Source organism: Crotalus tigris, unplaced genomic scaffold (assembly GCF_016545835.1).
Source record: "Crotalus tigris isolate CLP2741 ecotype Arizona unplaced genomic scaffold, ASM1654583v1 scf7180000023598.3388751, whole genome shotgun sequence".
Classification (NCBI taxonomy): domain Eukaryota; kingdom Metazoa; phylum Chordata; class Lepidosauria; order Squamata; family Viperidae; genus Crotalus; species Crotalus tigris.
The window spans coordinates 1,650,890-1,676,470 of record NW_024100068.1 but is presented as its reverse complement, the minus strand read 5'-3'; the positions used below and the strand labels follow the sequence as shown (position 1 = coordinate 1,676,470).

At 39.3% G+C, this 25,581-nt stretch overlaps 1 protein-coding gene across 2 annotated transcripts in view; it reads left to right on the top strand.

Moving 5' to 3' along the window:
• MNAT1 (MNAT1 component of CDK activating kinase) overlaps positions 1-25,581 on the top strand; it is a 124,960-nt gene that overhangs the window by 77,279 nt on the left and 22,100 nt on the right. For both annotated transcript variants that reach the window (XM_039319497.1, XM_039319496.1), the window contains exon 7: positions 19,788-19,909. In XM_039319497.1, the coding sequence (XP_039175431.1) occupies positions 19,788-19,909 (122 nt within the window). The remainder of the gene's footprint in view (positions 1-19,787; positions 19,910-25,581) is intronic.

Genomic DNA, 25,581 nt, shown 5'->3' with positions numbered 1-25,581 from the left:
AATAACTGACAATAGTTGGCCTCAAAATCAAACTGTGTTTCAGTTTATTCCTTAGATATTTTCTTCTCCTGGTAGAATGGGGATTTGAACTGAAACATCTTTCTTTGTCTCAGAAGCCTAAATTAAATTCCATATACATTTCTATTTCTCCAGAGCCATTGCTAAGAGACAAGCTTTAATCTGGGGCTGAAGTGTAGGGTAAACTTAGCTTTATCCTTCTGTCTGCCCTGATGAGCTATTACTCACTTGTCTCCTTTCCTCTAAAGAACAGTTTCTGTCTTCTGAAAGAGTCCCCCCCCCCTATTTAGAAGGATAAAGGTTGAGGAAGTCTCCTGAGTGTTGAGGAAGTCTCCTGAGGAAGGTTGAGGAAGTCTCCTGAGTGTACCTACTAATACTTTTGTCTGAAATAAGTTGTGTATTCCCCCTCAGATGTTTTCTGGCATTTTGAATAGCAAGGAGACTATACTTTTGTGAGTTCTGGCTAGCTATTCACAACAGAAGTATCCTATCTCCATTATTACAGAGTAATATCTATTTATTCTTTGTGGTCTCTCTATATTACACAGGGCTTGTGTCTATGGAGACTACCATTCAAATATTCCTTTGTCTGAGTTTTGGGTAGGTCCCCTGCCTCTAAAAATATTTCCAAGTGTAATTGTCTAAGCATTTTTTGATTGCCATATAGATAGAACCATGAAGAAAAAGTTTTACCAATATTATTTTGAGCTTTTATTTTTGATTCTTTTCTGTTCCCTTCCCCTCACTCCTGTGTATTGTGTATTCATTATTAATTAGCATATTTGTTTCTCTTGGGTGTAGCTGGTCTACAATTCCAGTTACCAAATAAATTTCCTCATAGATCAACATTCCCATTGCTTTTTTGTTCATGGAGAGGATTCTTTCTAGGAGACGAGGACGAGGGGGGACATGATAGCAGTGTTCCAATATCTCAGGGGCTGCCACAAAGAAGAGGGAGTCAAGCTATTCTCCAAAGTGCCTGAAGGCAGGAGAAGAAGCAACCGATGGAAACTAATCAAGGAGAGAAGCAACCTAGAACTAAGGAGAAACTTCCTGACAGTTAGAACAATTAACCAGTGGAACAACCTGCCTCCAGAAGCGGTGAATGCTCCAACACTGGAAGTTTTTAAGAAGAGACTGGACAGCCATTTGTCTGAAATGGTATAGGGTTTCCTGCTTGAGCAGGGGGTTGGACCAGATGACCTCCTAGGTCACTTCCAACTACTACTACTATTACTATTACTACTACTTCTTCTTCTTCTTCTTCTTCTTCTTCTTCTTCTTCTTCTTCTTCTTCTTCTTCTTCTTCTTCTTCTTCTTCTTCTTCTTCTTCTTCTTCATAATAATAATAATAGTAAAGTTGGAAGGGACCTTGGAGGTCATCTAGTCCAACCCCCTGCTCGGGCAGGAAACCCTACACCATTTCGGACAAATGGCTGTCCAGTCTCTTCTTAAAAACTTCCAGTGTTGGAGCATTTACTGCTTCTGGAGGCAAGCTGTTCCACTGATTAATTGTTCTCACTGTCAGGAAGTTTCTCCTTAGTTCTAGGTTGCTTCTCTCCTTGATTAGTTTCCACCCGTTGCTTCTTGTCCTGCCTTCAGGTGCTTTGGAAAATAGCTTAATTCCCTCTTCTTTATGGCAGCCCCTGAGATATTGGAATACTGCTATCATGTCCCCCCTTGTCCTTCTCTTCGTTAAACTAGACATACCCAATTCTCGCAACCGTTCCTTATATGTTTTAGCCTCCAGTCCCCTAATCATCTTTGTTGCTCTTCTCTGTACTCTTTCTAGAGTCTCAACATCTTTTTTACATCGTGGTGACCAAAACTGGATGCAGTATTCCAAGTGTGGCCTTACCAAGGCATTGAAGAGTGGTATTAATACTTCGCGTGATCTTGATTCTATCCCTCTGTTAATGCAGCCTAGTACTGTGTTGGCCTTTTTGGCAGCTGCCGCACACTGCTGGCTCATATTTAACTGATTGTCTACTAGGACTCCGAGGTCCCTCTCACAGTTACTACTATTGAGCATGGTGCCACCTATGCTGTACTTGTGCATTTGGTTTTTCTTGCCTAAATGTAGAACCTTGCTTTTTTCACCATTGAATTTCATTTTGTTAGTTAGTGCCCAGTGTTCAAATCTGTCCAGATCCTTCTGTACCTGAAGCCTGTCTTCTGGAGTGTTGGCTATTCCTGCCAGCTTGGTGTCATCTGCAAATTTGATGAGTTCCCCATCTATCCCTTCATTCTTCTTCTTCTTCTTCTTCTTCTTCTTCTTCTTCTTCTTCTTCTTCTTCTTCTTCTTCTTCTTCTTCTTCTTCTTCTTCTTCTTCTTCTTCTTCTTCTTCTTCTTCTTCTTCTTCTTCTTCTTCTTCCTATTATGACTATGATTATGATGATGATGATTATGATTATTATTATTATTACAACAAATGCTTGAGGTGTTATTTCAAATATAGTCTGCAGTGGATGGTAATATGTTGCTATGATTAGTAGCTGAAATGATTGTACACCCCATTTCAGTTTCATTTTAGGATAAACAGTAGTGTAAGACTTCCTAAACCTGGACATCCTGTATGTATAAATTGCTACTTCCAGCATTCTCAGCAATTGGCCATGTTGGTGGAATATTCTAGGGTTAAAATTTATATGCTTGGAGGATGCCAGGTTGATGTAAGACAGGGATGTCAAACTCGCAACGTCACATGACATGTCGCGACACATTGTGACTTTTTTGCCATTGCTGGCAATGGGGTGGGCGCAGTTTCGCTATGATGCATCCGGCCCATAGGCCAATAGTTTGACACCCCAATGTAAGAGGTTGGTTGCTTGCTAACATTTGATTTCAGAAATTTGACTGATTCAACTCTCCTAGACATTGGTAATGCAGGTTGCTAAAGCCTATCAAGTTCTACAATTTAGGTAACTGCTCTTGATCAAAACTTTGAGTAGTGAAGTGAGTTCATTTCTCTGCTCTTATTGTATCTGCAAACATCTGGCTAGTGGTCCTATTTAGGGTGACCATGTTCTTTCTGAGTAAGGCCAAACCAGTTCAGCCCTTGCTAGATTGCTGTGAGGAGTATTCTTAATATCTGTTGGATAAAGTCACTCAGCTTCATTCAGAATTGTTATGTTGGTTGGTTGGGTTCTATGGAGGTGAATGGGTCATGTCTGAGCTCTGTTATATGGGAAAAATTTAACCAGCCATACCAGAGGAAGTGGATAGGGTCCTTAGGGCTATTAATTCTGCAATTTAGTGCTGGTCAGTGCCATTCCTGGTTGGTGAAGGTCTCTTGGTAGGTGGCATGCAGTTGAGTCCAAGTAGTTATTAATGTTTGTTGAGCAGATGAAGGGTGCTCAGCTTCAGAGGCCCCTAGATGAAACAGATTATTTGGACTCTTTTCAGTCAGGATTCAGATTGGATGATAGCAATGAGACATTGTTGGCCTCTTTTGTGAATGAACTGTGGAGGGTGAGACAGTTGATGTATTTGTCCTGACATCTCTCCGTTGTGTTTGATATCATCAACCATGGTATCCTCCTGGACCAGCTCTGGAGTTTAGGCGTTATGGTTAAGAATTGGGGACATTGTTTCCTTGTGACGGATTGTCCTGGTGTAGTTGGGGGGTGGGAATTGAGCTATGTCCCGGCAAGGTGGAATGCTTCAGGTTTTGCCCTTCTTTAATAGCTACATGAGACTACTGGGAAAGGTCATACCATGGTACAGGTATGTTATTTGTAGGACTGCTCCCCCTCGTGATATCTCCTTTTCTCTCTAGGATAGAATAGACATACTCCAAGTCCCTTCCCTTAAATGTTTAGAAGGATCCTGGTGGTGGGCCTGATAGTGGCTCCTAATCTTTGGAAGATCCTTCCTCTGAGATTCAAGTAGGCCTCTACCCTCCTAACCTTGCAGAAAGTGGGTGGATAAACTGAGATTTATTGGAGTCTGATAAAATTGGGATATGTGGGGGTATGTTGCTTTTTGAGGTGACAGTAATTTTTGTGATGGTTTTTATGCTTTTTACTGCTTTTATTGCTTGTTAGTTGCCCAGGGTTATGGTGCATGAGATAAACAATCAAACAAGTGTTTTAAAATAAATGAATAAATAAATACATTAGAGAATTGGATTGTGGCTAGAAAGATATTGTGTCAGATTGCTGCTGTTGCACACATTTTGGGCCAGACATTATCTCTCAGTCTAACTTGATTTTTATAACATGATGTAAAATGGGTAAGAAGACATCCATGCATGCCATAAAGAGACAGGATTAAAATGTAAATAAAAGTAATTAAAAGACAGATGTTTCAGATCACTCAAGGCAAAAGGTTTTACAAAGCAAAATTATTTTGGTCTCAGAGTTATCATAGTCAAACGATGATAAAAAAGCAGACTGATAACTGATTAAAAAAAAGCTTAATTACCACAGTGGTGTTTGTGGCACATTTTTCCTTATAAGCCTTAGCTGATCTTTATTTTTTCTTATCTCTTTACATCAAGATTAGTTTTAGTTATAGATTTGTTTAATTCTGCTTTTAAAGCCATCATTAAATGGTGAATAGTTGTTTTTAAGTAAATATAATTAGATATAATTTTCTAAACTAAAAATCAAATGAGTAACATACTTGCTGCTGTCCAACAGTTTAAAAATTGAACTGTAAGTTGCTACTTTCTATTTTGTTTGGTGCAAGTTTTTTCTTTCTGCCTCCTAATTAATATATTAAAAAACTGCAAACTGCAAAGAAATTAAAGCAGAAAACTGATTAGCAGAATTTTAACCAATGGAAAAAAATGTTGGTAATGAAAGAAAAATTCACATTAAAATGCATTTATTTTGCTTCCTATTTTATAATGAGAATTGCCTGAAGTTTAAGTATAATCATTGATTGCCTGCATATGATAAGGAGCAAGGATTTTTGGATCAAAGGGACAATGCACTCTAATAAAGAAGTAGTCCTAAACAATGGTTTTTAGGAAGAGTATTTGCTCAGGTGTTCACAGGTGGAGAAGATGTTATTGTTCCATGCAACCATCATCTGGCATCAAAAGCTGGCACCCCCTTGTTGTACCCAGGCTGTTTTGGGGGTGTCCATCATGATGGGATTGAGGAACAAACGCCTACTGTCAGTTACTGTTGAAAGAATCTTCTTTGATTGTTTGGAAAGGAGGGCGGGAGGGAGGAGGAAAGATGCTTCATTTTGAAAGGTTTAATGGCTTATTTCTTTTTTGTGGTTGTTAACTGGCCTTGTTTCTTTTCAAGTAATTAACCTAGCATTTTGTGTTTCTAAGTATATTATTAGGTCTTTCCAAACCCATAAAAATAGAAGTTGTGCTGGTCCATTAAAAAAAAAAATCACACCTATGCAATATTTTTTATTTAAGTATTGCATGAAAATAAATTGTACAAGAATTTAAAGTATTCTCACTGGGACATTTTGAATTTCAAGTATTCACACCTGATAACAACTGATAGTTGTAAACTCAGTACCTGTAAATAAATCTGATAAAGTTAAATACTCTATACCCTGTTTAGTGTAAATCTGCAACACACATATGAGCTCTGTTCACAAATCATGTTAAATCAAATGGTAGTAGGTATTTTTTTTTTGCCTTAGTGTTTTATGCAAACTCATCTATTGTAGTTAGTAAACCATGATGTAGGGGGTAATGTGAATTCAGTTATTGCTCAACCATGGCTTAGGGCAGTGTTTCCCAAACTTGACAATTTTAAGGCATATGGACTTCAACTCCCAGAATTCTGGGAGTTGAAGTCCACATGCCTTAAAATTGTCAAGTTTGGGAAACACTGGCTTAGGGTGATGTACATACAGTGTGATGTACAAACCAAGTTAGAGTGAATTTATGGGAGATATAAATTTTGTCAATAGAATGTGAGAGAATTTGTCTTAACCTTTTCTATCTAATGCTGTTGGAATATGTTGGTTTAAAACTAATATAATTGGTTCTCTAAGGATTAATCAAGCTCACTTCTCCTTGTAGCTTAATTCTGGAAGATATAAAGTAAAATAAAAAGATATATTGAGTTCCTACTTTTGCTTTACAATAAGTAAAATGGTGAGGGGAAGGGACTGTGGGGTTAGATCATGGGTGTCCAATCTTTTGTCTTGCCTGGGCTGCACTGAGTGAAGAGGAATTGTCTTGGGCTGGATATAAAATATGTAATATGGTTTTATAATATAAAATCACATAATGTTAAAAGTTTACGATTTGTGAGCTGTATTACTAGCTGATCTCAGGCCGTGGATTGGACACACCGGTGTTGAGTAATAGAGATTCTCCAAGTGTTGTTGAGCATTTTGCCTAGTAAACATTAGGGGCACGATAACAGTAAGTGTTAAATGCAAGTTAATTTTCTGATCTTCCCCAAAAATGTGGTTTTTGAAATGATGGGTAAGGTCAATGGTAAGGTCAACTACTAAAAGGCTGGGAGTATGCGTATGTACGTGTATGTAGAGGTTAGTTTGGAAAGTATTAGTTCCTCATAGTTCTCTTTGTTGACGAATTTCAATTACCTGAGACAGCTTATTTTGAGAAAAGAGCTGAAATAAGAAAAAGCTAAAAATAATACCTGAATCAACATATTTTAATTTTGGCAAAGTAGAACTCATTTTCTGCTGAGGTCCCTAATTGAAAATACTAAGCCAGATATTGCAGTAATTTCTCTTGTTTCTTTTTCAATGAAGAAATAACAGGATGTTTGAGGTGTAAGTTTCTTGAGCTAATATCAATAAAGAAATATAAAGTTCCTGTGATTTAATTTTAATTTATGTTTAGTGCTCATGAGCTATATGTTGTCTTTTCTTACTCCGCAGTCTTGTTCTTGGTTTTTCATGCATTAGCTTGCCTTGTGGTTGTGTCTTATGGTTATTTCAGTATTAATTATTTTTTAGTCCAATCAGAACATGATTGCAGTTAAATGGCTATTCATTTTGGAGCCACTAATCTTTGACGGTGGTATTTTGCCCTGCAATATCTCTGAAACTCCTTTGCAGTAGCTTGAGCAGCACATTGCAAAAATATTTCCTGTTATTATGAAGGAAATTATCCCTCTAGTGATTAATTGGGGAACTGATTCTTTGTTGGATGAATGTACAGATGTTGGAATGCTTCCTTCTTTCTCAAAATTGGAGGAGGGAGCTCATAGAAACTTGGTTTCTATTTTGTAGAGTTCCATGCAGCATTTTATCTGGTAATAATATTCTGTAATTGGAGGTGCCTTGTAAAAAAACAATTTCAGATAATTGATATCCTTGAATAGTGGGAATAAACTTGTAATATAGTAGTTTAGTTGACAAAAAAATATAATTATGCTGTCCTATAAGGAGGTATTTTATTATATTACCAGAAAGGCATGTGAATGAATATATGATCCCTTAACTTAACTTGTATACAGATTTCATAAGAATTTGTATTAACATATTTGTGGCATTAGTGTTTTATTATGTAAAGTTTTGAGATGTTTCTCCATAAAGTCCCCCTCCTCTCCAAAATAATTTTTATTAATTAATTTTTTTATGTGGCCCCTCTCCCCTATAAAATGAATCTGGATGGCTTTTTACAAATCCAATGCCTGTTTCTTTTGGCAACTACTTCTGCTCTTGATGTGTTCTTACAATCAGGAAATTTTCCCTAATACTGAATAATAATTTAGCTTCTAGTCATTTGATACGATTATTCTGTGTACTGTACAGGTAATAGAGAACAGGATTTACACACTATGCTAAGCTTTCCCCCCTATTTTCTCACTGTTAAGAATACTCAGGTCACTTAGTCTGACTCTAAGATTTAATTTCCAGTTCTTTAATCATCTTGAATCATATTGTAAAGTTCTTAGGGAATCTTTACAGTTTCAGATTTGAAAAATACTTTGGATAAGGAGATGAATAATTTAATGTGAAGAACTATTTCTCTTCTAGACCCCCATAAAATGTTGTTGTTGTTGTTAACTGCGAAGTCGTGTCTGACCCATCGCGACCCCATGGACAACGTTCCTCCAAGTCTTCCTGTCCTCTACCATCTTCTGGAGTCCATTTAAATTCACACCTACTGTTCAGTGACTCCATCCAGCCATCTCATTCTCTGTCGTCCCATTCTTCTATTGCCCTCAATCTTTCCCAGCATTAGGCTCTTCTCCAGTGAGGCTTTCCTTCTCATTAGGTAGCCAAAGTACTTGAGTTTCAACTTCAGGATCTGGCCTTCTAAAGAGCAGTCGGGGTTGATCTCTTCTAGGACTGACTGGTTTGAACGCCTTGCAGTCCAAGGGACTCGCAGGAGTCTTCTCCAGCACCATAGTTCAAAGGCCTCAATTCTTTGGCGCTCAGCCTTTCTTATGGTCCAACTTTCACAGCCATACATTGCAACTGGGAAAACCATGGCCTGGACTATACGCACTTTTGTTGGCAGGGTGATGTCTCTGCTTTTTAGTATGCTGTCTAGATTTGCCATAGCTTTCCTCCCCAGGAGCAAGCGTCTTTTAATTTCTTGGCTGCAGTCCCCATCTGAGGTGATCTTGGAGCCCAGAAAAATAAAATCTGTCACTACCTCCATTTCTTCCCCATCTATTTGCCAGGAATTGAGAGGGCCGGATGCCATGATTTTGGTTTTCTTAATGTTGAGTTTCAAGCCAACTTTTGCACTCTCCTTCTTCACCCGCATCAAGAGGCTCTTTAGTTCCTCTTCACTTTCTGCCATTAGAGTGGTATCATCTGCATATCTTAGGTTGTTGATATTTCTCCCGGCAATCTTAATTCCAACTTTTGATTCATCTAGCCCTGGCGACAGTATACAGCCTTGCCGGACTCCTTTTCCAATTTTGAACCAATCAGTGGTTCCGTGTCCAGTGGTTCCGTTCTCACTGTTGCTTCTTGACCCGCATATAGGTTTCTCAAGAGACAAATGAGATGGTCTGGTACTCCCATCTCTTTAAGAACTTGCCACATTTTGTTGTGATCCACACAATCAAAGGCTTTTGCATAGTCAATGAAGCAGAAGTAGATGTTTTTCTGGAACTCCTAGCTTTCTCCATGATCCAGCATATGTTGGCAATTTGATCTCTAGTTCCTCTGCCTCTTCGAAATCCCGCTTGTACTTCTGTTAGTTCTCGATCCACATACTGCTGGAGTCTAGCTTGTAGGATTTTAAGCATAACTTTACTAGCATGTGAAATGAGTGCAATGGTGTGATAGTTTGAACATTCTTTGGCATTGCCTTTCTTTGGAATTGGAATGTAAACTGACCTTTTCCAATCCTGTGGCCCCTGTTGAGTTTTCCAAATTTGCTGGCAAATTGAGTGTAGCACTTTTACTGCATCGTCTTTTAAGATTTTGAATAGCTCATCTGGAATACTGTCACCTCCACTAGCTTTGTTGTTGCTCAGATTTTCTAAGGCCCATTTCACTTCACATTCTAGGATGTCTGGTTCGAGGTCAGTGACCATCTCATTGTGGTTATCTGGGACGTTAAGCTCATTCTTTTATAGTTCTTCTGTGTAGTTTTGCCATCTCTTCTTAATCTCTTCTGCCTCTGTTAGGTCCCTGCCATTTTGGTCCCTTATCATGCCCATCTTTGCATGAAACTTTCCCTTCATATCTCCAATTTTCTTGAAGAGATCTCTGGTCCTCCCTATTCTGTTGTTTTCTTCTATTTCTTTGCACTGTTCATTTAAGAAGGCATTCTTATCTCTTCTAGCTACTCTCTGGAATTCTGCATTCAATTGGGTGTATCTTTGTCTTTCTCCTTTGCCTTTCGCTTCCCTTCTTTCCTCAGCTATTTGCAAAGCTTCCTCAGACAGCCATTTTGCTTTCTTGCATTTCTTTTTCTTTGGTATGGTTTTAGTTGCTACCTCTTGTACAATGTTGCGAACTTCCATCCATAGTTCTTCAGGCACTCTGTCTATCAGATCCAGTTCCTTAAATCTATTTGTCACCTCTACTGTATATTCATCAGGAGTATGATTTAGTTCATACCTGAGTGGCCTAGTGCTTTTCCCTACTTTTTTCAATTTAAGCCTAAATTTTGCAACGAGAAGCTCATGATCTGAGCCACAGTCAGCTCCTGGTCTTGTTTTTACTGACTGTATAGAGCTTCTCCATCTTTGGCTGCAGAGCACATAGTCAATCTGATTTCTATTTTGACCGTCTGGTGATGTCCATGTGTAGAGCCGTCTCTTGGGTTGTTGGAAAAGAGTGTTTGTTATGACCATCGTATTCTCTTGACAAAATTCTATTAGCCTGTGCCCTGCTTCATTTTGTACTCCAAGGCCAAACTTGCCTGTTATTCCGTTTATCTTTTGGCTTCCTACCTTAGCATTCCAATCCCCCATGATGATAAGGACATCATTTTTGGGTGTTAATTCTATAAGGTGCTGTAGGGCTTCATAGAACCGGTCAATTTCATCCTCTTCAGCACCAGTGGTTGGGGCATAGATTTGGACTACTGTGATATTCAATGGTTTGCCTTGGATTTGAATTGAGATCATTCTGTCATTTTGGGGATTGTATCCCAGTATTGCTTTTCCTATTCTTTTATTGACTATGAAGGCTACTCCACTTCTTCTGAGGGATTCTTGCCCACAGTAGTATACCTGATGGTCATCTGAGTTAAATTCACCCATTCCTGTCCATTTTAGTTCGCTGATTCCTAAGATTTCGATGTTCAGTCTTGTCATCTCTTTTTTGACTACGTCTAGCTTGCCTTGATTCATGGATCTTACATTCCAGGTTCCTATGGAGAAAAAATCTTTACAGCATCGGACTTTCCTTTCACCACCAGATATATCCACAGCTGAGTGTCCTTTCGGCTTTGGCCCAGTCGCTTCATTCTTTCTGGCGCTACTAGTACTAGCCCTCTGCTCTTCCCCAGTAGCATATTGGACACCTTCCGACCTGAGGGGCTCATCTTCCAGCGTCATATCTTTTTTCCTTTTAGTACTGTCCATGGGGTTTTCATGGCAAAGATATTGGAGTGGTTTGCCATTTCCTTCTCCAGTGGATCACATTTTGTCAGAACTCTCTGCTATAACCTGTCCGTCTTGGGTGGCCCTGCACGGCATAGCTTATAGCTTCATTGAGTTACGCAAGCCCCTTCGCCACGACAAGGCAGTAATCCATAAAGGGGTCACATAAAATACTAATATATTAATAAAAGGCCTGTTGTACTTGCAGAATACTATCCAGCACTATAATCTTTGTGTCCCAAATGACAGATGAAAAATGTGCTCTTTTGAGCAACTATTAACATAGTTAAAAAAACCAAATTTTTTCTCCAGCACTGGAGATGTAGAATCCACCAATGGGTTAACTCTGCCTTCCTGCCCATTAGACCAGGTCAGCCAACTTGTCACGCCCGTCCTGGGGTAGCCACTCCCCATTCTTGACTCGGTCTTCAGCCCAGGCGGATGTGATTAGATTGGCTCCCGGTCTAAGGTAACAGAGACTAAAATATTGGTGGATTCTACTCATCTCACTCCACAGTTATTTCTACAGCGCTGGAACCAGCGCTGTGTGAGATAACCTGTGGAAATCTTGGGGAGGTGGTCCTCTCCCTCCCAGACCCATAGTTATAGCTGAGCCCTCAGCTTAATCTAATCTAAGGAAAATCTATCTCCAGCTGCTCAGCGCTGCAGTCGGAGCCTACCAGAACCCCCTGGGAGGTGGGGATTTCCCTTTCATTTCCCTCCCTTCTCCGTTTAGCTTCTCTAAAGGAAATTTCAGGAACCTTCAATGGTTCCACCTTCCATTCCAGAGGCTGAAACTCAGCTCCTCCAACAGACGAGTAAGGGTCCCTCCAGAAATGTTATGGTCCCTGAAGTGGTGGTCATCGCCAGCACTAGCCAGAGGGTCACACTTCAAGGAACCCGACCGTTTCACAATTATGATGGACGCCAGCCTGATTGGCTGGGAGACGCACCTGCAGTCCATATGGGTGCAGGGCCAATGGTCCCAGAAGGACCTGAGCACAACATCAACTGGTTGGAGTTAAGGGCCATACACCTAGCTCTCCGACACTTACAAAACAGGGTAGCAGGACAACACATACTAGTCCTCACAGACAACATGTCCGCAAAGGCACACGTGAACAGGCATGGCGGCACCCAATCCAGGTCTCTCATGACAGAAGCCCAAGCACTGGGAGGCTGGGCGGAGGAAAACCTCGCCTCCATCAGGGCCGAGCATATCTCCGGGGAGGCAAACAGACAAGCAGACTTCCTAAGCAGGTTGACCATGGATCACGCTGAATGGAGTCTGCATTCGGACCTATTCGCGGAAATAACACAGAGGTTTGGGCAACCAGTCATAGACTTGTTTGCATCCCCGACGAATGCCCAACTCCCAAGGCTCTTCTCAAGGTTCCCATCGTCGGGGACAGAGGAAACGGACGCCCTACGTTGCCCATGGCCAAAGGGACTACTTTACACGTTTCCTCCTCTTCTGCTGATCCCGGCAACCATCTGCAAGACATTGCAGGAGTGAGCGGAGATCATACTCGTAGCCCCACACTGGCCATGAAGACCATGGTTCGCGGACCTGGTAAATCTTTCTAGGTCCACCCCATGGAGGATACCCCCAGACCAAGTGTCACTCAGCCAGGGGGATCTACAATACCCAGAACCCCAATGGCTTCAGTTAGCTGCCTGGCACTTGAACGCCAAATCTTGAGCGGGGAGTAGTCCCCGCCAAGAGTAATCTCCATGATCCAAGCATCCCGCCGACCGGCAACTAATCGCATCTATGACTCCACATGGAGAAATTTCTGCAGCTGGTGCGAGACGCGGACACTCAATGTTTTGGGCCTAACAGTTCCAAACATACTAGAATACTTGCTCAACGGCCTGGACAGGGACCTAGCACTGAACACCATTCGCAGACAGGTCGTGGCGTTATCCACTCTACTCACCTGTGCCAATACAGTTCCCTTGGCACAGCACCCCAGGATTCGCGCCTTCCTTAAGGGCACCTCCCATGCAAAACCGCCCATGGTGCACAGGTGCCCCTCATGGGAACTACCATGGGTCCTTTGGGCTCTCACCAAAGGACCATTCGAACCCATCAAGTCTTGCACTCTGAGGGACCTATTCCTCAAAGTAACCTTTCTGGTCGCCATAACCTCGGCCAGACAGATTTCTGAGCTTGCGGCTCTGTCGGTCAGGGAGGACCTCTGCACCTTCCATTGGGACCGGGTAGTCCTCCAATTGAACCCAACCTTTATCCCCAAGGTCAACACTCTGTTCCATAGGGTCCAAGAAATTGTCCTACTGGACTTCTGTGCCAACCCGTCTCATGCCCTGGAACGAGAGTGGCACACACTGGATGTCCGGAGGACACTACGACATTATATCAGACGAACGGCACCCTTACACAAATCAGAAGCTCTCTTCGTTTCATTTCACCGCACCTCGACTGGATAGAAGGTGTCCGCCTCAACCATAGGCAGGTGGATCAGACTTTGCATTGTGGAAGTGTATCAATCGCTTTCTCTACCAACACCAGGGCAAATCACAGCACATTCCATTTGCAGTGCTGTGACCTCCGCACAGGCCTCTATCGTGGGCCACACAGGCCTCTATCGAGGAGGTTTGCAGGATGGGCCACACAGGCCTCTATCGAGGAGGTTTGCAGGATGGTGACATGGTCTTCGCCCTCCTCTTTCATCCGACATTATAAGATAGACCATTTTGCCTCCGCGGACGCCTTCTTCGGAAGGAGGGTCCTGCAACAGGTAATCTCTACAAACACAACTTCGACCTCTTCTGTTTCTCACTCATTGGGACAGTGAGGCTTTGGTATGTCTCATTGGTGGATTCTACGTCTCCAGTGCTGGAGAAGGTGCGTTGTTTTACCTGAACGCCTTTTCTCAGCACGGAGACATAGAATCCGTTCCCACCCTTAAAATAATTAAAGATTGTATTAGGGAACCGGAAGCCATCACGTCGAATTGTAGTCAGCTGCTTCGCCTTTGTCAAGAATGGGGAGTGGCTACCCCAGGACGGGCGTGACAAGTTGGCTGACCTGGTCTAATGGGCAGGAAGGCAGAGTTAACCCATTGGTGGATTCTACGTCTCCGTGCTGAGAAAAGGCATTCTGGTAAGACAATGCCCCGTTTAATAAATTACTGATTTTGTAAAATATCAGCACTATTGAAAATTCTAAAAGATTAACCATGTTCATGTTGGGATTTCCAAATGATGTATAATAATTATATGCTTCCTTTTAATTTTCAGACTTCATAAATACTGGTTATTACTAACGGTCTTGTAATAGAATAATATTATATTATATTATGCATTAAATCCCATGGTTCAAACTGTGTGTGAGAATTCTACCGTAAAGGAATAGTGAAGAATGAATAGAAGAAAATGAAATATTATATTTGTACAAACATTTGGGAAAATCACTCGAATAGAAGCTTTCAGTAAACAATGTACCACATGTACATTGAATGTGATAGTTAAGGTATAAAGATTAATTATTCAGTATTAAATAAAGTATTCTTTATTCTGCAGTTTGTTGGGAAAAAAAATAAACATGTAACATCCTGACTGGAAATAATTGAAAAAGTAATTATATACCACTGTCGTCATTTCTACCTACTTACATCTATAGTAATGAAATTTAGTTTTTTAAACATTAAATTTGGTTCTTCTTTGATGAACATTTTTTAAAAATGTCATTTTATTAAATATTTAATTTCAATTTCTGATTTGTTAAACTACTTTTTATGAGCGAAATAGGGTTAAACTTGATTTAGGGTTAAACTTGAGGATAGTGCAGTGAATGCCTCTTCATTGGTCTTTCACAATACAGTAAAATCTAGAGGGAATACTCATCTGAAGGGCAAGATGCCAGAAAGAACAGGTTTGACTTGTCTGCAAGGATTTACACCACAGTAGAATGTACAACTGTTTTCTCAGAGGTTGTTGTGAAGGTCAAGGAGCTAGTTTGCATTACGAAATGAGAACAGCTTTATGGTGATGGGGAGGGAGAGTACTTGAAATCTCACTTGAAATGGGTGAAATGTAATTCATTCTTTCTTAAGCAAATCACCCCTAGAAATCTGAAACCTTCTTTTACTTAATTTCTTCAGCCAGAGTATTATTGCTAACTAAAACGATCCAAGTCCTGAGCACTTTCATGAGGAAAGACGAAAGTTGATGAAAACTTCCCTAAGTTCTTATCACTGAAACATGCCTCTAAACATTTTGCTTGTAATGGAGCCGATCTCCTGTGAGGGTCTTAGCACTGAGTAGCATATTCTTGGCAAATAATCCCTACATTGAGTGTGAGCTGGCCAGCAATATCTGATAGGTGACATCCCCCCGCCCCCGCTCCCATATCCCAAGAGAGAAAGTGGCAGAATGGAGGCAAAGTCAAAAAAGTCAGTCATGCAACAGCTAACCTACTTTGTTAATGTGTAAATCTGACTTGCTGGAGATTTAAATATTATTTTTTAAAAAAATGGTGCAGCAAATACATAATTCTTAGGACATTGGCTAACGTATTACTTTCTAAAGCATGGGGGGTGGTTAGTTTAGTAATGTGATGATTTTAATGAACAGCATGATAAGAGGCTTATAAAATTATCAATACTATAAAAGTCATGAGATTTATGCAGAATTCATGGAAACAGATTCATATATAAAATAAAAATGTACTCCATATCTTGGCTTCTCAATTTTAAGGTGGCTTACAATGAATATCAACATTTTATAGGCACTGATTTATTTTAAGAAAAAGACAAGGAAAATTCAGTTGAAACTGTTACCCTCCTTTATCCCTTTAAATGAAAAAGGGGCACACATTGCAAATGGCAGATAGCCATTGGGGAAGAGCAATGGAGAGATTAATTAGTAAACACAGGAATGTGCGCTAGCAAATGTGCCTGAGTGGCATGAACATATGTGGCAGCAACAGGTGGAAAGTGAGTGCTTCTGTTTGGGGAGCTATTTCCAAAAAGGCTTCAGAGAGATGTTAGTCTTTAAACAGATTTCTCTGCTAATTGCTTCAAATTATTGTGCTTATTTTTAAAGTTTACTAACATGCTCTGTGTCATATGTAGATTAAATGTAATCTCCAAATTTTATAGTGAAGAATACAGTACAAGCACATATTGAAATAAAAAAACACACTATTTGTTCTAACATAGCACAAAGGAGACCTGAATGTATAGTTCATACAGCATAAAATATGTGTTTGGAATAAAATCTTAATCCTATTGAACTTAATAAATGTTTGTTTTATGAATAGTTTCATTTGGAGTTTCCAACTACATTATGTACACCTAAAATTGGCTTAGACATAAAATAAAAATGTCTGCATATAGTTTGACTTCCCAGGGTTCTAGCCAAGAATTTTCCTACCGGCAGCATCCTGATCTCCCCTCTTGCTTTTCTCCCTAATTCTGGAGATACAAAAGAATGAAATAATGTGGGGAAAGGCTGTGGTCTCCTACTAAGTTAAGGTCCCACCACAATTAATATTTCATGTACATACAGGCACACTGAATTGTAGAATTTGATTGGGGTCATGTTATGAGTTCAGACAGATGCGGAGAGCAATATTAATATTTTCCAAAATGTAATTAAGGAGATCACATGTAATATAATATGGAGGGGGAGAGGTACAGCAGGACAAAAACACTAGAATAATTTATAGGGGCTTTTTACGCGATCAGGAATTTCCTTTCAATTTCACAAGAAATTTTTAGCTCCAAGCTATTATGAGAAAAATAATGGACACATATTGGTGTGGATAAATAGGTTTTTGTTCTTTTTACATTTATATAAAAGTAATTCATCATTTTTATCATTGTGTTCCAAAAATGTAATTAATTGCTGGTGTCTAGCTTTGTTTTCAGCATATATATTCCATAAGTAATAGAATTGGATATTCCATTATTTTACTCCTTAGATGTGATTTTTTAATCTCAACGCTTATCTTAATGTTTTAATTCAACATTCAACAAGATAGAGGAAAGTTATTCCTTGATAACATTTGACCCTACACAACTGAACATTCTCGAAAAAGAGACCAGATATCTAAAATCTGACTTCAGCAGATTTATTTAATTAGTCATTCATTCATTCATTCATTCATTCATTCATTCATTCATTTATTTAGTGTTTATCAATCTGAAAGAGATTTAATTTTGATTTAAAAGGCAGTCAGCAACTTGATTTTTGTGATCAATTACAGAAAAGTATCATTTGGTTGCAATGATTATCACGGCATTAGTGTGCTAGTAATTTTTTTTTAACAATACCCCCAAGGCAAAAAATTGCTGAAAACCCAGCTCTGGAAAGATATGACATCACAAATGAATGTCTAAAAAAATAAATAAAATCATATGGCATCCTTATGAGTTTCCTAAGGCAGCCTGAGGTACTGCAAAGCACTTTTTAAAGTTTAATTGGTCATATTCTGCTGTTGTGTAGTCCTGCCAGGGGACATTCTCTTTTAGTAAGATTGCCCAATCCAGTTTAAGGAGGAAGAAGCATAAGCAAGAGCTTATCTGTTATTGGTACTTGGATAATGATTGAGCAAGCACACATGTGATCAACTGGTCTATCATTTCTACTAAGGTGAGATGTATTTTATTTGCTTGCTACTTCAGATTTAGTGTGATTTTCCACCAGCATCTGTATTATCACTTTTCTTTTATGGTCCTCAAATGCCAGTGTGTACTATTTGTTGAACTAATTAGCAGGATATGAAGATGTTTTAGACTGGACACTGATGAATCCAATATTTGTGCTCAACTGATTTTCCAGGTTTTCAGGCAGAGGTCTCTTCCAGTTCTACTTGAACCCCTTAAATAGAAATGTCAAACCATGGGCTGGAACTTAGTAGATTGAAGCCATCCTATACCATTGAACTTGAGCTTTCTCAAAATCTCCAGGAAAGAATTCTGTTTACCTAAATAGCTTGTTATTTTCAGGATTAAAATAAAGACCACCATAATACGTTATATATTTTCTTTAGTTATTATTAAATTCTGCATGTTTATATCAGGGTGTTAAAGTGTGAATGGAATACAAATGAGAGTTTGACAACTGTTTCTGGAAAACATAATAATAATAAGTGTCTTCTTTCAAGAAGCATCCACTAACTCTTCTGTCCCATCCTAATCAACACCTGCTGCTATAAATATAGCAGCAATCCAGAATGTTTTGATGTATTGATGGAATAGGTGGAAAAAACTTAATAGCTTCATGTGAGATAATCCTTAAACATGCTCCACAGGCAGGTAGACTGGTACTTCTATATTATATTTATCTGGAAATTGCGGAGAAATTGTAGTAAATTCGTCTATCTTCTGATGGATTACATTTTTGATTGTCTTCAATCACACTCACTCTGCCCGATTTCATCAGAGTGATAGGAACTGAGAGATTAAAATTAAGCAATGCAAAAATGGGATTACAACCTAGAGTTAATGTTACCTTGATGGGCAATCCAATCTTTGAAAGAATATATCTTCAGAACAAAATTTTGAAGCTGACTTATTTCAACTAATCAAACAATTAATTACAATATAGCATCTGAATACTGTGCTAAGTTGCAATCAATGCAAACTGGAAGGGATCTTCTAATTCTTCAAGGAGTGTGTCAATTGTTGCACCTATTTTTCCGGGGGCTGGATTAGGGTGAAATGACACTTTGTGGATGGTTTTGTTGGAGGCATACAAGGAGGAGGGCTGAGTTGCTAGATTTTTGTTTTATGGTTTTGTTTATTTTATTGGTTTTATTCTTGCAAGCTGTCCAGAGTTGTGTTCTAAGGTGGGCAGCTGTACAAATCTTAAACACCACCCTCTCTGCCACATTGAGGCACCGCAGCAGGAGTCTGTTTTTTTGGGGGGAGCGATATGTCTGTATATATGTGTAATTATTCCCAACTCTGATAAGCATAAACTTGGATTTTTATACAGTTATATTGAAGCTTCCATTTGTGTTAATATCGTGGCTGAACAGCAATGGAAAAATGTATAGCCTGTAACAAATGCAAATTTTATTTATTTCTTTAAATTCATTATAGCTGCTCAACTCAGTGGACTCTGAACTCTCTCAAATTTAGGTCCTGTTGTGGTACCTTGCTTTAATGGCAGACCCTGAAGAATTTTAAAGACACTCTTTTGTCTGAAGGCTAATTTGAGAAATGCAAATTATTTTTTTAAAGTTCTGTAGAAATTTGTTGAATTAATTTTAACGTTACAGCAAACATCAATTCTTACAGCCATCACTTGTGGTAGTTTAGAGATTAGATAGATAGATAGATAGATAGATAGATAGATAGATAGATAGATAGATAGATAGATAATGCAAAAGTAGCTTCCACTTCTCATTTAGAGCTTGGTCTTGCTTTACTCTGTTTACTTATTGATTTATGTATTTATTAAATGTATTCACTACTCATCTCACTATTACTTGGTATTGCTTATGAGAAATGTAACTTTATCTATTAAATTCATCTGCCACAGAGGAGATAGCTGCACTTAGTGTAAATCTGGTGTAAACTAATTTTATTTTCCACACCTTCATCTTTAAGAATTATAGCTAAGAAACCATTATTTTTCTAACATTAAGATGTTTGGAAAGAATTTCATGTTAGAAGCAGAAAATAGATTGTATAATAGCTACTCCTGAATGTTCAATTTTTAGGTTTTAATTCAGCTTTTGTAAGAATAACAGCTTCTTATTATGAATCATCTAAACTAAGCCACAACTTAGATATCTCCCTATATATTTTCAACAGGGTCAGCATATTTCCTTAGTGCCTGTTCAAAAGATTGAAGAAGTACTCTATGACTATAATCCACTGCATGTAGAAACATATGGACCATTGGTTCCAGAGGTGGAATTGCTGGGAAAATTAGGGTAAGTTTGTTTGTTTAAATTGACTTAAGATTGCACCCTACTGGGAACCTTACCACCTTATTTGTTTTTCAAAGCAGAGTGTTTTTTTTAAAGCAAAATAGACAACATCCTGTCCAAACCAATGTTTTGTTTGGGCAGCCACATGTGATTTTTGTTTGTTCCACGCTTTTCTTTGGTTTTCTAGTATTTTATATATCAGTTGAGAATTCTGCCAAGTTGCATTAATGTTTTTAAGATTGCTATAGGCAGTTGAGGAGAAATAGCTGTTCATTTTCAATTTATGTAGTTTTAAAAAATATACATATAAAGCTTTGGATCTTGATTTGTCTAAGAACGGTGGGCCAATAAAAATATTAGGGCTGGCTTTTCATTGTGAGAGAAGTTAAATTTTACTTTCAGTGCTGGATTCTTTCTGTCGGGGCAAATCTTTTGCCTGAGTATCTTTTAAGTATAAATGTAAGATCTAGCTTATATAACTGGCAGTTCTCATACAACTTTTTTCTAGGTACTGTGGGCATGTATTCTATGCAAACTTCACAAAAATTTTGTGAGGAAAACCTTCAGCTTGAAATACAATGCATTCTCCTATAAATGTCAAGAGATTATATTGAACATTAAAAAATACAGTACATAGTTGAAAGAGTATTTTAATCTAAGTAAGGAGTACAGTGCTGATCCTGAAGCAGAAATGTTATAGGTAATCATAGAGATTAAACAGAAATGTAGAATACTTTTTGTGTAAATAAATAAAATTCAACTAGTCAGCTTTCCTTACCTTGCTATTTAGAATGTTGGTGTTAACAGCAGTATAACACCAGCTGTAATATAAATAAGATAACCAAGTTGGTTAAAGAATTAACTATATTATCAGTATGTGGTTTTGATGTCAGATTAAAATGTGTGGCAAGAACTAAACACCTCATGTCCTATTGGGTTCTTGTCATTTCAAGTTTTTTTGCTGGAGTTTCAAGTTTATTTTCAGCAAGTTCTATGAAATAAATTCTAAAATACAGAAGTTGGCAGCAAAACACTGAAATTAATCAACTGCTTTTAAACTACTTGCTCTTATTAATAAAAAAAGTATTTAACAAAAATAAAATAGTAACACATTAATTTATTCTACTACATCTGTAATTATTATTGAGACCTGTGATGTTGAATGGATGAATTAATAATCTAAAACATAATTACATAGCAGTGTTGAAAAAATAGGAATAACACTAGCAATAGCACTTAGACTTATATACCACTTCACAGTGTTTTTACAACCCTCTGTAAGTGGCTTACTGAGTCAGTATATTGGCCCCAGCAATCTGGGTCCTCCTTTTACTGATCTTGGAAGGATAGAAGGCTGAGTCAAACTTAAGCCGTGAGAATAATGAAAGGTAGTTCATTATCTAATGTATTTAAAACTTAAATAAGAACAAAAAAAGAGACACACAAAACTAGACTATGTTACTGTGTTTCCCTGAAAATAAGACTGGGTCTTATATATTTTTTTTGTCCAAAAGTCCCATTAGATCTTATTTTGGGGGGATGTCTTACATTACAGGAGGTGGCAAGCACGTGGGGGCAGGGCATGGCCTGTGCATGTGGCGGCAGCCCAAGGCCAAAGTGCTAGCAGAGCATTGGAGGGTTGGGGAGGGTGCTGAAGCAAGCCAAGTCCTGTCTGCAGCACCCATGCCGGTTGCCCCTTCCCTGCCAGAGCTGGAATGCCGCCATGTTTACCATTAGTGCTGGTACTGGTAGATGCTAGCCTTTCCTCTGGCGGGCCTGGGCAGCTGCTAGAGACCCATTTCAGGCTTGGTGCCCTTGGGTTTGCCTTTTCACTTCCCTTCCAAGTCAGACTACTTGCGCTTTCAGCCACCTGGCCCCCTCTTTGCAGCTCTGCCCACACAGCCACTGAAGTGCCAGGTGGAGTGCCGGAGCCGGAAAGCATCACATTTCTCTGCTGCTGTGGAGCTGGAGAACTTGCCTTACCCACCACTGCCAAGATCCCCTCCTTTCCCAAAGCATTTCTTTGCTAACCTTTCCAGCTCTGACGCACTCTTCCGCCACTGTGGGCAGTCCAACAAGCAAAAGAAGATTGTGGGACTAAAAAAAAAATTCCAATCAATCAATTCCAACTTTGCGAGATTTTTTTTTTTTGCGAGAAGTTGGAATTGATTGATTCAACTTTTTTTTGTCCCACAAACTTATTTTGTTTGTGGGACTGCCCATGGCGGCAGAGGAGAGTGTCCCACTCACCACGCCCAAATGCCTTCCCTTCCCAAAGCATTTCTATGCTAACCTTGACCCACAAACAAAAGAAGTTTGCCAAAGTGGATCCCAGGCTGCAATGTGAGGAAAAGTGGCCGAGTGAGAAGTGGGGCCGTCCTGGCCAGTCAGGCACTGAACAACCGCTGAAAACAGCGGAGTCTGTGTGTGTGTCTGCTACACGCTCATCCCGCATCAGCCGTGCTCTCCATGCCTTGAATCAGCTGCAGCTCACTGTGAAGAGCATGGCTAATGCAGGGTGAGCATGTGGCAGGCAGGCACACGGACTCCACTATTTTTGGTGGTACTTTTCACTTGGCCGCTTTTCCTTTTTCTTCTCCCCGTTCCTCCTTTCCTTGCACCGGCTGCTCGACTTCCCGTCTGTCCATTGCAGCATACATTGCAGCCTGGAATCCACTTTGGCAGTGACAGGGTTTGGGGGATGGTGAATCCCCATTCGTGGCGTGTCTGCCGACCAATCGCCATACCGCCTCTCGGGAGGGCACTGAAAAAAGCGGAGTCTGTGTGCGCACCTGCCTCGTGCTCATCCTGCGTTCGCCATGCTCTCCACGGTGCACTGCAGCTGACCCGAGGCAGCTGGCCAGACACAGAAGCGCCGCTGAAAACAGCAAAATCTGTGTGCGCACCTGCTGCTCACTCACCCATCAGTTGTGCTCTCCACACCTCAGATCAGCTGCAGAGTGCTGTGGAAAGCATGGCTGATGTGGGCGAGGCAGGTGCGCACACAGACTCTGCTGTTCCCGTCGGTGCTTTGGTGCCTGGCTGGCCACCTCAGGTCAGGCTTGTTTTCCTGTGTTTAGGCTGTATTTTATATTTGAGAGCCAGCGTGAATTAATTACCGGACTATTGGACTGAGATCAGGGAAATTGGGTTCAGATTTCTACTCAGCCACAAACCACAAAGCTGACTGGGCAATCTTAGGCTGGTTACCAGCTTATAGTTGAACTTAACTCACAAATGTATTGTGTAAATAAAAGGGTGGGGTGGGGATAGCTTGTTTGTTTCCATTTGAAATGGAAGGGTGGGAGAAAAATATAATGAACAAAATTCATAGGACTTGCCTGCCTGCCTGCCTGCCTGCCTGCCTGCCTGATTTATTTATTTATTTATTTATTTATTTGTTTGTTTGTTTGTTTATTTATTTATTTCATTTGATTTATATGGCAGCCTATCTTGGAGTAAATTGTGGGTGACTCACAATCACAATAAAACTACAAAAACCATAAAACCCATAAAATACACTATCACTTATTAGAATGCAGAAAGCATTTATATGCCACAGGTCACTTTTTTTGAAAAAATAAATGTGAAAGTGATGGGTTTTTGTACTAATGAGGAAATCAAAAGGTTTTCAGACTGGAAGGGTCCCTGGGTGAAAGTCTCTTTTTATCTTTCTGATTGCTTGTCCCCTTGCTGCTCCACGATTCAAGTTCACGAGATGGAAAGGTAGTATAAGATTCTTAGAGTTTTCTTAATTGTTTTAGGGAAGGTCAAACAATTGAAATGATGATGAATGCCTTTTGCCTTGAATTGACACAGTGGTCATGCACTATGGGTCCCTGCCATTGTTGTCTATCTTGTGGGAGGCAAAAACTTTGGCAGAAACTGTGCCCTGTGGTTGAGGTGCATCATTGGGAGGAAATAATAAAAAATCATACACTTGATGATTATGTGTCAACATTGTGATATGGCTGCAAAAATATAAAAGCAGTTTTAGATGGCACAAACTGCCCTTTAAGAAGAGTTCAGAGAAACTGGAGTAAATTCAGAGAAGAATAACAAAATTTATCAGAAAGCTATAAAGAGATTGAAGAATTTAAGAACGTTCAGCCCCAGGAAGAAAAGGAGTGCTGTTATCTTTATACATTGCAAAATATGTCATACAAAAGAAGGTCAACACTTGTTCTTTATTATCCTAGAGTTCAGGACATGTTAAAATGGATTTAAGCAAAAACAAGTCAGTTTGTAATTGACTGTTGGTAAAAATTCTAAAATTAAGAATAATTTGAAAGTTGAATCAATTATCCATAGAAGTGCCAAACTACCTGTAATAGATGTGTTCAGGCAGAAGCTGGTCAGCCTTCTGAAATGGATGGTTTAATTTGGAGTTTTATGTCAATCTGAGCTTTGGTTTTGTGACCTAAATGCCCTCTTCTAGCTCTGTGATTCTATGAATTATTTAATTATCTGGAGAATGATCGTTTGAAAAGAATATTTTCCTAAAAATGTTTTATTAGTTTCTGGAACTTCAAGAGCACTTTCTGTTACGGTATATTTTTATAGGCCCATTTTTCTCATAAGGTTACAGAAATGAACATAGGTACATGATAGCATTCTAGCTTTTTCTCAGTGCAGTAGGTGTTCAAACCCTTCAATCATTTTGGTTGCCTCTTTTGTGCCTTTTTCCAGCTGTATCATATATCCTCCATTAAATCTGGCAACTAGAATGGAATATAATATTCCAGATGTGGACATAGTATAGATTTGTTTAAGGACACTATAATAACTGACAGGTTTATTTTCAGTCCCTTCCTAAAGATATATACCGTGGAATTTGACTTTTTTCCTAGCAGCTGCACACCGGGTTGACATCTTCAGTAACTTGAAGATAGCTTTATATATTTCAGATCTCATTAGTAAAGCTGAGTATCTCTTATTGTAGTGCATGGTTGCTAAGTAAAAATTAATTTGCTTCACTTTTTCCTCCACTGTTTGCATCTACTTTGCATCTGGTTTTGATTATTAGAAATCTTGGATTTTGTTTTGTTTTGTTTTCCAAGTAAATACTGCAATTTTGAAAGGTGCTCATACCAGATTAGAAGTTTCCATTAGGGCCCCTCAGTAGCAGTCCATTAGTTCTTCAGCATTAGTGATCTGTTCTGGCCATTAGAAACAGGACAGCTAAGGAAAAACACTGCTTGTTTTAGAATTGTTCTAAGTTTAATTTTTCTTATGGAAAGTGTTTGTGGTTTACCTCTATTCAGAAACCTGACTGATGACTGGATTTTTTGAGGGGGTAGGATTTGCTGTTGGCCTGCAACATATACCAGCTTCAGTCTGCAGCCCAGAAAATTTTTGAGGTTAATGGTTAAGATAGTTTAAAAGAGTTCCAGTTCTGCTGACCTGAAAGCTGCAAAAGACACTCTTTTGGAATACATACACAGCTCAGCCAGCCAGCCAGCCGCTTAATATGTTCGCCTCTTATAAGAATCCAGTATGGTACACTACAGTAACTCTTTATAGTAATTGAAATAGACTGAGAAGCTTGACTATGAACACTGTCCCAGATGGGCAGTTTAAGGAAGGCGTAAGCCCCTCCTTAACTCCTCCTTTAAAGCCCAGAGTCTGTTTTGAGGAGGGGACGGATTGTTATGTTTTCTTGAAGCATGTACTGT